Source organism: Anoplopoma fimbria, chromosome 15, assembly GCF_027596085.1.
Source record: "Anoplopoma fimbria isolate UVic2021 breed Golden Eagle Sablefish chromosome 15, Afim_UVic_2022, whole genome shotgun sequence".
NCBI lineage: Eukaryota > Metazoa > Chordata > Actinopteri > Perciformes > Anoplopomatidae > Anoplopoma > Anoplopoma fimbria.
This window is the reverse complement of record NC_072463.1, coordinates 7,960,759-7,975,509: the sequence shown is the minus strand read 5'-3', so window position 1 is coordinate 7,975,509 and position 14,751 is coordinate 7,960,759. Positions and strand designations below refer to the sequence as shown.

The 14,751-nt window shown below is 42.3% G+C and overlaps 1 protein-coding gene across 1 annotated transcript; it reads left to right on the top strand.

Moving 5' to 3' along the window:
- Positions 1-1,643: 1,643 nt before the first annotated feature.
- Positions 1,644-10,812, top strand: slc7a14a (solute carrier family 7 member 14a). The gene is made up of 9 exons (XM_054614127.1): positions 1,644-1,950; positions 2,322-2,558; positions 4,898-5,115; positions 5,284-5,430; positions 8,040-8,248; positions 8,355-8,502; positions 9,017-9,512; positions 9,599-9,835; positions 10,514-10,812. Exons 1-9 carry the CDS (start codon positions 1,644-1,646, stop codon positions 10,810-10,812), a joined length of 2,298 nt encoding a protein of 765 aa, XP_054470102.1.
- The last annotated feature ends 3,939 nt before the right edge of the window (positions 10,813-14,751 follow it).

Sequence of the window (14,751 nt, the reverse complement as noted above, 5' to 3'; positions counted from 1 at the left end):
ATAGCCCCTGCCCCACCTCACACTCACCATCACACGCAAATTAAATCACCTTTTAAGCTTTTTTTCTACCTCTGTACATGCTCAAACTCCCACTAAGTGCAGAGACAACAGCGGGCCCCGGAGCCTGTACTCTGGTTAAACAGCTGGGTAATTGCAGGCATCATTTGAGTGGCTCATATTATAGCTGAGAGGCAATGTGAGTGTGCTGTATGTGAGTGTGTGTTTGTTCAGTAACGTTCGCCTGTTGTTCAAAGTGGATGAATGGTGAGTGTTAGTTCACTGCTGTTAAGAGATAGAGGGAGAACAAGAGAGAGAGGTGGACTACGCTGTAATTGATGACTATAATAGCTCTATTTTCACTCATATGACATCAGAGACTCTGTTGAAAAGCAGAATAAAGCCTCTGCAGTTTGAATATGTTCTATTGTTAAAACATAATAGATAATTGTTGTAATTGTGCAGAAAATCTTCAGGTTTGAATTGTTTCACTGATGGCTTAGATTCCCATTCAGCTACTTGTTTCTGTCCAACAGTGTTCTGCATACTCATTTTGACACACAAAACATTTTCAAGTTGTTGATTTATTGTAATGATATGTAATGCTGAAAGAATTTTTTTCTAAAGTCAAAGAAACAGTTTAGGGATATTTGCATTGCAGCTTTATTTCTGACAATTTTGCTCTCTTTTTATTTGTGTATCAGACAAAATTATCAAGATAATTGTCCATCCATTTTCCGTAACCTGCTTATCCAGTTAAGGGTCGCAGGGGTGCTGGAGCCGATCTCAGCTGTCATCAAGATAATTGTTTAATTTCTAAACCTGTACTTTTTGCAAAAAACCCTGAGTTTTGTATTTAAAATCTTGTAATGAGTAAAGGTAATCTCAAAGACATCAAATATATACTTGAGTACAGTACTTCAGTATCACTGATTCTACATGTGCATCAGTCATTTGAGCTGGATGTGATAATTCATTGAATTGTAATGCTACACAGTCAACAATACACATTCCTGTGGAATTGAATGAAAACCCTGACAGCCATGTTTGAATCCTATGTACTTTGACGGTTCAGTGGACCTACACGTACATATTATTACACATATTGCTCCCACCCCCCTTCTACTGTTGTCACTACTTAGATCGGCTACTATAGCAACAGGGCTACAGGGAGAGAACTGATAATTAGCTGCTTCCACCTTCAGGTACGTTTCATTTATGGACGAATGTGTAATTCTTCTCCACCGCTGGGCTCCTGTGTCTTTGCATGTAAGAAAATAAGGATAATGTAAGGCAATGTGCTGTGAAATGCTGCAAAAAAAAAAAATCATCTCACCTTTTGTTTTCCAGATAACTTTCTCTCTCACCATGTGGGGAACAACTAAGATGGCATTCCACTAAACCCGGACAAACGAGAGAGAGAGAGGTTGCAGAAAAACGGAGGTGCAGGCAGCAAGACAAAACCGGATCTTCTTTTGAATCTATATTCGGATAAAGAAAATCTCTTCTTACACGGTGCTGTACATGATTGATTTCACAAGAAAACAGTAAAAGAACAAAAGGAAAAGTATCAAAGACAGAACTTCCCAATCTTCCTTGTGAAATTCTTCCCTTTTGACTCTGACCCTTGACCTCTGGCTCTTAGTATGACCAGTCTAGCAGGGAAGCTGGACCCTCGGAGGGTCCAATGGCGCTCGACGTGGAACACCTTTACGACCCGTGTCCTGAGGACCAAACCTGTGGAGTCCATGTTGGATTCGGCCACGTCGGGGACCAGCTCACATGGCACCAGACTGGCGCGGGTCTTATCTACAGTGGATCTGGTGTCGCTGGGCGTGGGCAGCTGCGTCGGAACGGGGATGTATGTAGTCTCGGGGCTGGTTGCCAAGGAGATGGCTGGCCCGGGGGTCATCGTGTCCTTCATTATCGCCGCTGTGGCCTCCATACTGTCAGGTTAGATTGGAGCAGATGCACACATGAATTTTTTTTCTGCTGTTAAACATTCTCTTACTATCTCTCTCTTTCACACCCACACATACACACACAAGGCAAAGGCCACATTATAAGGGTTAGTGTCATACTTATCCCCAATACACTGATACAGTATGATTTATATGAACAGCCTTTTAATATCTATGAATTAAGAACAAGGGCAAAGACATTACACGGGCAAAGCTGTAATGTAAAAGGCACTCAGGGGATATTTCAGCACTACCTTTATGCTCCTATCAATATCTATCGACTCTGCCTTTCACGCATGATCCTACAGTCATAATACTGTTATGAATGTGTGTCTGTTTCTGTCATCCTCTCCTGTCCCACAGGCGTGTGTTATGCAGAGTTTGGCGTGCGGGTGCCTAAGACCACGGGTTCGGCCTACACGTACAGCTACGTGACCGTGGGCGAGTGCGTGGCGTTTTTCATCGGCTGGAACTTGATTCTGGAGTATCTGATTGGCACAGCGGCGGGGGCGTCGGCTCTCAGCAGCATGGCCGACTCACTGGCCAATCACAGCATCAGTAACTTTATGATTACACACATTGGGACGCTCAATGGCCTGGGTGAGTTGGGGAAGGATGTGTGGCTGTGAGAGCTGGAGTTTAACTCACGATTTGCTTCTGATGTTGGGAAACGAGCTGTTGTGAGTTTAAAGATTTGGATTAATATGAGAAATAGGTAATGTCTCAGATTTGCATTGCTACTGTCAGTTATACAGTAGCGATGGTTTAAGGAACTCATGCTGGTTCTTAATGGAAAGTCAGCGTGTGAAAGTAGAACTAAGGATAATTTAATATTTTCTGTGTTCCCTGCTAGGGAAAAATACTCACACACCTTGGGAATAGCTGAAATATATTACATGGACAGCAGTTTTATAGCTAATAGAAGGCATTTCTATTAGCAAGGGAGAATATGATCTCAGCACATCTGTTATTTTGATTGCAGTAGAATAGTAATTGGAGCCTTTTACTCCATTTTTTCTCCACTTTTTATCTACAGCTTATCATCTCTCAGATAAAGTCAACCATCAAGCAAAGATTGCTTTAAAACCTCTAAACAGACATTCAGCCAAGTGACCTCTAGAGAAACAAAAAATCCCTTTTACTCCCCCACCCTCCTCTAGAGGGTCAGAGATAGTTCTTGTTCAAATACTTACTTGTGTAGTGGCTTGATCCTGACTTCTCCTGGAATGAATGAAAGCTGTGCCAATCTGTCTGACCCCGATGAAGCAGATTTAATAAACTCTTATCTCTGCTGTCGGTCAGTATACTTGCAGTCATGTTTGTAATGCTTGTCCTCAGTGTCATAAATTGCCTTCTTAACATGTAACAGAAGCACATTGTCATCTTTATCACTGGTGACATTTTCTGAGACACTGGCTCAATGCACAACTGTATTTTAAATAAAGTTCATATTTAAATTCCTGATTTTATAAATATGAAAGTAACATCCTCCGGGAAATGATCCAACCAGTATCAGACTTTTGTTTTCCATGGAGCATCGAAATGATGTTTCACTGCTTATCCTGGAAATCATGTCATGGAAAGTATCAGCGGACGTGGCATCTTAGATTTCTAAATGATTCATGGAACACAGTTTTCCAGGTCATAAACCGAACCATGAGGGGAATGCCTGCTAATGTGGTGTAACACTATATCTGATTTGTGTGCCAGCTGTGTCTGTCTGGGTGACACCGCCCTGACAGTCTCTTCCTGTTGGACACTGTCAAAGCGGTGGTCGTGCTCACATGATAAGCTGCACAGCCAGCTGTTCCAAACCATAATGGAAAGTTAATGTTTTTCCTTTTCCTGCTGGAGATAAACGTCTGTTTGTCCACACCACGGGGAAAGTGTGGAATGTAGCTTAAAATATGTCTCATTAGTTTCTGTTTGACCACCTGTGTGTATTTTTAAAGACTGAGTTTTTAAAGACTTTAGAGTGGTTGACAGTTCTATTGATGTTGCAGATATAAGTCTATATTCCAAGCCTAGAAAGTCCATTTTGAGGTTTCAAGAAAACACCACATTTTAGGGAAGATGACCTGACGGCTAACTTTTAAAAACCCAACTTTGCAATGATCCATGTGTCCATCATAGATTGTTCAATGTGCAATGCTGACTCGTATGCATACCCTGTGCTGAGTGACTGCACACTGGAAAAAAGGCCACAAAATAAATAAAAAAACAAGCAAACAAACAAAGAAATGTAATTGCATGTGATGAGTAGAATAAAATGCCAATATAAGAGGTGAAAATTATCTGGAATATTTTTAAATAAGATGTAATATTTAGGCCTTTTCAGGATAAACAGAGATCTTGAAACTAACCGGGAAACACATTTTGAGCTATATTGCACCCTTATTATGGAATGTTGTCATAATTAGCCTGTAATGCTAAAAACTATTTTTTCACGACAAGATATATTCAAGATATATTAAAAAACAAGTCCATATGTCTCACTGAAATGTTACTTTAAGGTGATTGTGTCTAAGATGAATAATTATCTGTTATGAGATATTTATATAAGTAATTCGACAAATATTCTTGGTAAGATTTTATGTTTTTGCAGCAAACAAGCATTGTTTTGAATGGCTTTTGTAGTAGTCGATAAAGGTCTGCTTAGTTTGAAGCTTGAACGTTCATTCTTGACTTTGGAAACATTTCAACACATGGTCTAACTTAGTTGTTGTTTGCGAAGATCTCATTTCGCTGCCTTCCTCACAGGTTGCAATTTGATCAATCAAACTCCAACTAACTAACTTACTTAGCAGCTGCATTTGCTAAGAAAATAGTTTTTTTTCAAGCAGATTTGCATCGCCCACCACCTCCAAAGTGCTTGGATTTCACAGGTACAATGTGTCCAACTATAACATCTGTGTGCTAATCCCAACCCCCTCCTGTAGGTAAAGGGGAGCAGTCGTACCCGGACCTGCTGGCGCTGCTGATCGCACTGGTGGTGACGGTGATCGTTGCTTTGGGAGTGAAGAACTCTGTGGGCTTCAACAACGTGCTGAACGTCATCAACCTCATCGTGTGGGTCTTCATGATGATCGCCGGGCTGTTCTTCGTCAATGGGGAGAACTGGGACGATGGGAGATTCCTGCCCTTTGGCTGGTCGGGGGTACGCACGCACGCACGCACGCACGCACGCACGCACGCACACACACACACACACACACACACACACACACAAACACACATACTGAGTCAGAAGTAAGGGAGGTTTGATGAAGACTCCATCTTCTTTGTCTTTGTGTGAATCATTTCTCGTGCTTCTGCTCTGTTCCAGGTGATGCAGGGTGCAGCCACCTGTTTCTATGCCTTCATTGGATTTGACATCATTGCTACGACAGGAGAGGAGGCCAAGAGTCCCAACACCTCCATCCCTTACGCCATCACTGCCTCACTCATCACCTGCCTCACTGCCTACGTCTCTGTGAGTTTAACCTTGAACACCGCCGACACATGACACAAATATGTACACAAACATAAATAGTTATTGCTTCATGTGTTTCCCTTCGTTAGCATTCCGTGGCACGAGAATGCATAATACTCAAAGTATCACTACATCTGCTAAACACAGTTTTAATGGCAGATTTGAATGTTTATTGGCATGCACAGTGTGATAATGAGGTGAGATAATTACTTGGCTCAATGACTCCAATTTTAGAAAATTTACAATTTTTAATTTCACAGATGAATATGATCACATTGATTGTGGGAAGACAGCAGGCTACAATCACAGTTTATAATTGTACACCTGTGAAGTAAAAATGCAATTAAATCACTGAATTGGGAATAAAACAGAATTTGAGTACATTTTTTGTTTTGTGTAATTTTGTGGCAAAGTCATTAATTACATTTTTTATCTGTAAAGATCGACACAAACTTCTATATTTATCATTCTTTATCTTCATGCGTTGCCTTTAGCGCTACCTTTGAGTTCATATCAACAAACTTGTGAATACAGACTGAAAGTGTTTTCCCCAAATTTGGAGAAATGTCTGACACAAGGATGAAAAGATCAAACATCAAGATTAGTTCCCCCTGCACTCCAACTGTGTGGGTGTGTTTCTCACAGCTAATCTTTACTTATTCAGCTCACACAGCCTACCAGATCCCTGACTTTGACACGTTTTTGCTGGATGGTTGTTGCTATGGGTACAATTTGACAGAGGCCTATCAGGAGGGAGAATTTTTCGACATCGCCTGGGGCCAAAGCTTGCACCAACTTCAAAACTCAACTTTTTCTTTCTCTTTCTCTCCCAGTCGCACATATTTCTCCAAATAAACCCTACTCTTGTGCTACAAAATCTATTTTCTCAGCTAGTTTTAATCTCCATCGGCCTTTGATCTGTCTGACTCTTTAGGCATCTCGGAATAACTTTTTTGCTCCCATCAGGATTCTATAGCTGCTGGAGTGTAAGATCCAGGATTACTTTAATCATTTAGCACGTAACATGTCACATAAATTCTCTGATTGCGTTGGTTTAACAGTAATCTTGAATAAGAGTGTAGCGTCAATCAAAATTGTAAAAATGAGACCTTCCTTCAATGCTTCCTCTGGAGTTTTTCCATGTTGAATTTCCTCACATCCTTGTTCTTAAGTGGGTGTTAGTACATAATATTCTCTCAAGAGGGCAGTGAGGTTGGTGCTTTTGGGAAACCCTCATTCACAGTGGGGAGTAACATGAATGTGCAAACGGAATATTAGCTGACAGCGAGCTGAAATGGGCATCATTGGATGCAGTTTGGGATCAGCGTTGCTCTCTCAGAAAAATATGTTAAATCAGGATTTGTTGTAGGATTCCCTCTAGATTAGTACAGTCCCCTTTGACTGGTTCACACACACTGTCAAGTGTCAACCAGGCTGTGTCCAGATTGGAAAAAAGGGTCAAAGGGCACCAGGCTACTACAGCAGGAGGAAAATGATCTCTGTATCTTCCTCTCTGTGAGGGTTAGCCTTTTTGTATTATTCCTCTCTCTTTCTGCAATCTGTTCAAGCAAATCCCTCGCTTATGCAGCACAGTACCCATGACAGATGGCCCTGCATGGTTTCACACGTCAGACGCAAGGATCAAAATCACGTACACACATGCACACACATGCACACACATGCACACACATGCACACACAGAGGGGGGAGAAGCATTACTAATGACTGTGATGCGATGTGCAGTGTGCTGAACGCACTAGCTGTGTAAAGCTGGGCTGTAAGGATGTAGCTCAGAAGTTCATCAAACGGTCCAACAACAAAGCCCATTTAGAAGCTTTTCTGGAGCTTTTCTTTAATCAAAAGGATACAGGAAACTCGCAGTAGCATTCTAGCTACTACGAGTTTGATGTTCCCAACATCAAGATGGCAAGCTATCCACTGGGATTTTGTGACGGTATGTGAGGGACTCAAACTTAGTGCCAGCATTTTTTTGCAGATGTTAGGCCGGCTAATAAGATGCTGTGATAATTTTAGTAAGGACAAATCATTTAGTAGAAGTACAGTCGGGGTGCATGGGACTACAAAAGTCTGGATATTTGTCAAAAAGGAGCATACCATTACATTTTTTTTTTTTTTTTCAAAAAAAAAATCTGTGGTGCATCTTCATCAGCAGATGGAGTTGGCCTAGTTTTGCACATACAACTCTCAACAGGGTCCATTTAGTAGCTTTTCTGGAGCTTTAAATCATGTCGCATGATCATTCCTTGATTGTTTTTTTTAATGTTTTTTAAAAGAAAAAAATCCTGGAAATACTAGTGAGTAATGTCATGCATTTGAGTCTGCCACAGTGCTTTTTAGCACTCCCACTGTAGGGGCCAAATTCTACACATAGTGGCTTTATATGAAGCAACATAAATATATATTTTTCCCATTTTGAAAATGAAAGATTACCTTTTGGCAGAGAGCTCATTTGTTAACAAGCTCCTCTCCACAGAAATGTATCAATATTTCAGGCTGAACACCAGGTTAACATTTACATTTTTTGATATTGCAACAAACAACTCTATATTAACTTACAAACTCTTTGTATTAAACCCTCTTCCATCCAGGTTTCTGTGATCCTGACTCTGATGGTGCCGTACAATGAGATTGACGCAGACGCCCCGCTCATGGAGATGTTTGCCGTGCATGGCTGTATGTTCGCAAAGTATATTGTGGCGGTGGGCTCCATAGCCGGACTCACTGTATCCCTCCTGGGGTCCCTGTTCCCCATGCCCAGGGTCATCTACGCCATGGCGGGGGACGGCCTGCTATTTAAGTCAGTCCACACACTTATTCACTCATTATTTTCCATGTCAATCTCAAAGTCTCAATCAACTTGTGCGTGTGCGTGCGTGTGCGTGTGCGTGTGTGTGTGTGTTTAGGTTCCTGGCCAATGTGTCTTCCTACACAGAGACCCCTGCTGTTGCCTGTGTGGTGTCCGGCTTCCTGGCTGCCCTGCTTTCCCTCCTGGTTAGCCTCCGAGACCTCATTGAGATGATGTCCATAGGAACCCTGCTGGCCTACACTCTGGTGAGCTGATAATGATGGTGGACACAGCTATATACACCATATGGGTACTTGCAGAGTGCACCTGAGTTACTATATTTAGCTCAATGTATAACAGAGATTTATTCCGAGACTCGTACACTTGCAAAAATATATCGATTCGTTCCTCAGAGTTGGCAAAAAAAAGGCTCTGCTCTTTGAAGGAGCTTTTAGTTATTGTGCACAGCAACAAGGATGCTGGGAAAACTAGTCCCTCCAACACATGAATCGTACAGAATGATGTGATAGCTGTAAACTGTACATAAACGGCAGTTCTTAGCTGGTAGCCAATCAGCTAAGATACAAATGAGCCACTGGTACTGATGCAGGAATGAAATGCTGATAATGCAATGCTCCATATGCTCATTGACTTCAGTAGAATTAAAGAAAAAACAAATAAACCAAATTGTGTTCAATTTTCGGAAGAAGTGGATATTAAGAAAAGCACTCTTTTCTGCTCATAAAAGAAAAACATATTCTACCCCTTCCTGGTCTGCAGGTAAGCCTGTGTGTTCTCCTGCTGCGTTACCAACCTGAGAGCGACATCCACGGCTTTGTGAACTTCCTCTCCGAGGAGCAGAACAACAAGAGAAAGGAGGGCGTTCTGGCTGAGTGCGAGAAAGACGCCTGTTCACCGACCAGCGAGGCGGATGAGTACGGAGGCCCGGCCACTAACACCTGTGGAGCCAAAAACCTGCCGTCACTGGGCGACAACGAGATGCTGATAGGCAAACCAGATAAAAACACCTACACTGCCAGCCACCCAAACTACGGCACAGTGGATATGACCTCCGGCATTGAAGCGGAGGAGTCAGAGGGCGGGTTGTCCCGGCGGTTGAAGAAGCTCATTGGACCACGCTACTACACCTTGAGGATCCGATTGGGCCTCCCGGGAAAGATGGACAGGCCAACTCCGGCCACTGGGAAAACTGTCACTGTGTGTGTGCTGCTCCTCTTCATTTCCATCTTTGCTTTCTGCTCCTTCATCATTTTTGGTGAGCACACATGGTCAAATTTAGACAGGTATAGCTGTATAATGTAGCCAGTTAATAATTGTTTCCTTTTTTTCTCGTTTCCTCAGGAGCGAGCTATATTGGGGAGGGTCGCTGGTGGGCTCTGCTGCTATTAATCTTCTTCATCATCTTCCTGGCCCTGCTCGTCATCATCATCCTCCAGCAGCCGGAGAACCCTAAGCGTCTGCCCTACATGGCGCCCTGTGTGCCCTTTGTACCTGCTTCAGCCATGCTGGTCAACATCTACCTCATGCTTAAACTGTCTGCCATCACCTGGATACGATTCTCAATCTGGTGCATCGTGGGTAAGTCACCAACTCACTGAATGATAGTTTGTCTTGCATTTAGGTTTAGTGTATTTTATTGCTTTATTTTAAGACAGGATTTGTGTCATTACTGTCATCCCAGACAGATGGGAATTGTTTTGAGCTTATAACAATAGAGTGATCAATTTCGTTTCTCTTAAAATGACAGAATATCCATTGGCTCCGTGACTCAGTCATATCTAATGTGTGTCTCACTTACTCGCTGTTTGGTTTTTTTTATTTAAAAAAATAAAAGTAAAGAATTTGACTTTCTCTTTTTTATTTATTTTAAAACAGCAAGTCTTATTTTTACATGTATTTCCTGCCTCAGTTGTACCTGTTTGTACACCTGTGTTTGTCTCTGTGTGTGTAAATGCTCTAAACATGTAGTTTATCTTACCATTTGGACAATTCTTGCTAGTTTTTACTGCTTATATAATGTCAGAATGGGTGTCCGGCAGAGCTGGTGGGCATCTGGACATTTTTTTTTTATTTTGTGAGTAGGATTGCAGTATTCTTCTGACTCACTCAGAGTGGGATGAAATGTGTTTAATATGATACAGAGTTTATTCTTTCTGTGTGCTTTTAAATGTGTTTTTTAAGCTTTTGAAATAGTACAGTAAGCTCTGGTTATGTGTCTAAGTGTCTATATGCTGATATTTGTCTGTGTCCCTTCAGGTGTGATCATCTATTTTGGCTATGGCATGTGGAATAGTGCGCTGGAGATCAAGGCCAGGGAGAGCGAGGTGCACGCCTCCACCTACCAGCGCTACGATCAAGGCGTGGACGAAGGCTTCTGCGGCTTCGACGACGACTTCTACCCGCCTACCACTGACCCCTGGGGTGCGGCTCAGGGGGGATCGGGGCTCACCCCGCCCCCTGTGGTGAAACCCGAAAGTGACGGGTCGCCATCGAAAGGCGGAGGCAGGACCATTGCCAATCACGGCCTCGCCGAGGAGGATCCGATGGATTTCTGAAGGGACTGACTCTGTGTTACCCTGAATGTACTGCCTTGTCTGCTGCCTGGGGAATGGGAGGGGAACAGTGGTGTGCGTGCATGACTGATTGTGTGTGAGCGTGCGTTTGCGTGTGTGCATGCCTGCATGTGTGTGTGAGTACTTGTCTGTTCGTCTAACCCTTGGGCTAGATAGTTTCTTGGCAGTAGACCCACTTTACGTTCACCTAACTCTACCACGCTTGGGTGCCCGGCTCACACGGCAAACGAGGACGTCAAGGTCAAGCGTCTTGTCACAGTCACTTGTTATTCACTCACCGGAGTCCACATCCCACACAAACGAAGGCCAGATAGAAAAAAGTGCGGACATAGCAGGAGATAAAATTGAATGTGGTTCACTGCACTGTGAACCATGAAACATTGTTTATTGAGCAATCCATTCACTGTTTATCTAAGAATTTACGGGACACAGGAGAGGAGAAGGTGATGAGCAAGGGACAGATGAATCAGCACCTCTCATCCTGTTACAACGCAGACAGACAGGAAAGTTAGATGACAGCCCGGGCTATTTCCTTTGTACAGGTCTGACTCTCTCTGCTCATTTTCTTTTCAGCATATAGGAAAACAGCTACTCATGCTCTCAAAAACACACAAAAACACACAAAACTTATTTAAAATCAATAATTGCTGTCAGCATGTCTGTAAACATTAACCCTGACCCCTAACATCTAGCCCAAGGGATTCAGGACTGGATTGGGGAATAAGGGTGTTGATGTTGTCCGCCACAAATAGTACTTGGACTTTGCTTGCAATAGTGCCTTCATCTACCGTATGTGTATGTGAGTTTCTGATTATGTCTGTTTTCTACTTTCATTTTGCCTGTGTGTGTGCGCGTGTGTGTGTGTGTGTGTGTGAGAGGATGTATGTGCAATCAATTTCCACCTTTTACATGTCTGTTCTCATGTCTGTGTGTGTGTAGATATAAAGTGTGTTCTTCAGGTTGTTTTACTGTGTATGTGTAGGTATTTGTTTCGTTTTGTCCCCAGCATGAAGCTCAAAATCAATCCGCCCACAACAAAGCAGCTCGTGGTGCAATATAACACATGCTTGTCAGCTCATCGACGTACCTAAAAAGAGGAGACAGTGGAGGGTGTAACGGAGAGATTGAGGGAGATTACAGGTTGAATCCTAACTGACAACCTGCAAGGTTTAATGTGATTACTGTCATATTCTCTGTGTTCTTGTCTCTCCGTTGATGCAGTTTTCGCTGTAGACCAGGGACGGGAAGGAATTTAGTTTCAGTTCATTCAATTCAGGAAATTGATTTTCTGTTTGCTTCTTTTCTCCTGGAAAAGAAAAACAAAATTAGAGACTGTACAGAAAGTATTATAATTGAGGAAGGGGGCTAAGAATAGTAGAAGGAATATTTTTTTTTATTTTTGCTGAAGGAACATTAGTTTGACCTTTTTAGTAGTGGGGGTGAGGATCATTTAATATTTCATCTTTTAATTGTATGTATATGTATATAATACAATACAGATATGTTATGTATCCTTAACAAACAAAGTTAGTAGTAACTTTTTTTAGTTTTGGTTACATTATTTAAGGTATTGAGGGAGGTTATTTCAGTTTTTGGGTAAGACTAGAGGAAAATCTGATTGAAATTATCATTAATATTATTTTGGATGTCTGCTGGTTTCAACCTCCCTCTTCACACACACAACTTTCGTACAGTCCCTAACTGAGAACAACTGTTTTGTAAATAAATTGGGAGTTTTACTCATACATTGAGTGAACTGAAATACAATCCCTCCTCTTCCGTCTCTCTCCTTTTCTCCCCTCTTTTGCTTTTAAAGCCTATCTTTCCTTCTTCTATCCATTTGTTTTTATCTTCTACTTACACAGCTCCTTTGCTCTTCCAGCCCAACTCTTCCTACATCTATTTCCCACCTCACCACTCTCTTGATATTCATCTGTCCGTGTCAGCAGGGAGTTGCCACTCTTAAGTCACAATTGATGGAGCCGGGATTAGTTTTCAGTCAGGTTTTGAAACATCAATCTGTCCGTGTCCTGACGATATACATTAGCTCCCATTTCACCTCAGGGTGTCTGCTATCTCTCTTCTGAATTGTCACCAGAGCATTTAGTCCTCTCCCTGTGGTTCTGCTCCAACCAGATCCCAAACTAGTCTGAGTGAGCCTCCCTGTTGCCCCTGCCTCTTTATGTAGCTAGTGTTGAAGCCCCACTCTTCAAATGTTATCTACGCTGTTGCTGCACCCTGAAGAAATATTGTGAAATTCAATCAAATCAAACAATCTGTGGAGCTCAGTGTGTTGGGCATGTAAGCTAATACTGCCAGGGTTTGGGGTTTGATTCTATACTAAGAATGTATGCACTCCTGTCACTGTAAGGAATTTTGCCCACTGATAGCCCACTGTAATGTTATAATGTTTAGGGTGGGGGCACTTCTACAATAGCTGTATGCCCTGACTGTCCTTACCTGTACCTTTTCCTCTGGCCCCTCCGTTGCTGCATCTGTCCCTTCCAGGGAAGCCTTATTTGTCAAATGCACTAAATCTAAGGATGCCACTCTATGAACCCCCACCCTACCTCTGCTCCTCCCATACATTTCCACACTCCTTAATGTAGTGATAGGCCTCTTTGGTGTTGTCCAGTGAAATGATTGTGATACCGTCCCAAAACACAGCCCACTATGCTGAGAAATGACGCTCATATTGGACGATTCTGCAGCTCTGTGGTGTGCTGGAACACAAGGGTGTTATGTTTTTGCTCACCCTCTTCTCATCAGAGAGCAATCATGGCTGTCGCTAACTTTGAGGTCAAGCTCTCTGTGTCTTTTCTGGAAACATGGGTGGTTTAGTTACAAATTGTGTTGCACATTCCAGTACTTTTAAACTCAAAATGTTTTAATTTGAAAACCCTTTGGCCACAAAAAAAAAGATGTAAATATTAAATATATCTCGAGAAAGAAGTACAGATTTTCTTGTTGGTGTTCAGCCCTGAAACCAACTATTTTGTTGCATCTCTTTTTTATTGTAACCATGTTCTTTCTTATTTGTTGTAGTTGCCTAAGCTTAAACATAGTTCGGTCAGCCACCTCACATGGAGGAAGGGATTCCTATGGGAATGTAGAATATGTTTGGCACACAGAAACGTTAAGCTCAGCAAAGCGGGGGTGGGAAGAAGTGATAACCAACATAGTAAGATGATATTAAACCCGTACAGTTGCTTTGCATGGGCGCCGTTGAAATAGATATTTAATAAATTGTTGCCATTGATTGTAATCTAAGATTTTGCAGAATTGTCCAATATCAGCGTTCTGTTTGGTGAAAGGGTTGTAGGAAGAAAAAAAAACAGCACATCCTAAAACAATGCACATTAAATCTCACACACACCCAAACATATATTCCATTGTATAACTACTCCAACTACGGCAAAATACCACTCCCCACCCAGATCACCTCCCGACTCAGCCAAAAGAATCCAGCCGTTTTGCATTCAAAGCTCAGCCAAAACAAGATTGCGTTTTCAAGAGTTGCCACTGGACTGTACAGACAAATTACTATATATTCTGCTCTCTGCGTGTATGCATTGAAGTGCGTGAGTGCATGTACAGAATGTGTGTGCGTGTGTGTTTGTGGTCCATGCCTGCGCCTCAATGTGACCGTCTGGTGAATGTGTTGCATGCCGTCATGCACGAGGCCCAGACTGTATATGTCGTTCTTGCATGTGGTGACTGATCGCTACGAGACATAACAGAACACTAAACCAAACCAAACGCAGGCTTAGTTCCTATACCTGGGAACGTTGGCCTCCGAGAGGATTTAACAGGTCTATTACAACCGAATCAGCTGAAAAAAAAAAAACGTCATTGTACAGGATCCTTACCAGTGAATTGAACCGAAAGCTATTGTATTCACTGAAAACTCCTATCACTTCT

Coding starts and splice junctions, on each gene's coding strand:
- slc7a14a (XM_054614127.1), top strand. CDS start 1,644: ATGACCAGTCTAGCAGGGAAGCTGGACCCTCGGAGGGTCCAATGGCGC. Junction 5,116..5,283: donor TGCCCTTTGGCTGGTCGGGG/GTACGCACGCAC, acceptor GCTCTGTTCCAG/GTGATGCAGGGTGCAGCCAC. Junction 8,249..8,354: donor GGGGACGGCCTGCTATTTAA/GTCAGTCCACAC, acceptor GTGTGTGTTTAG/GTTCCTGGCCAATGTGTCTT.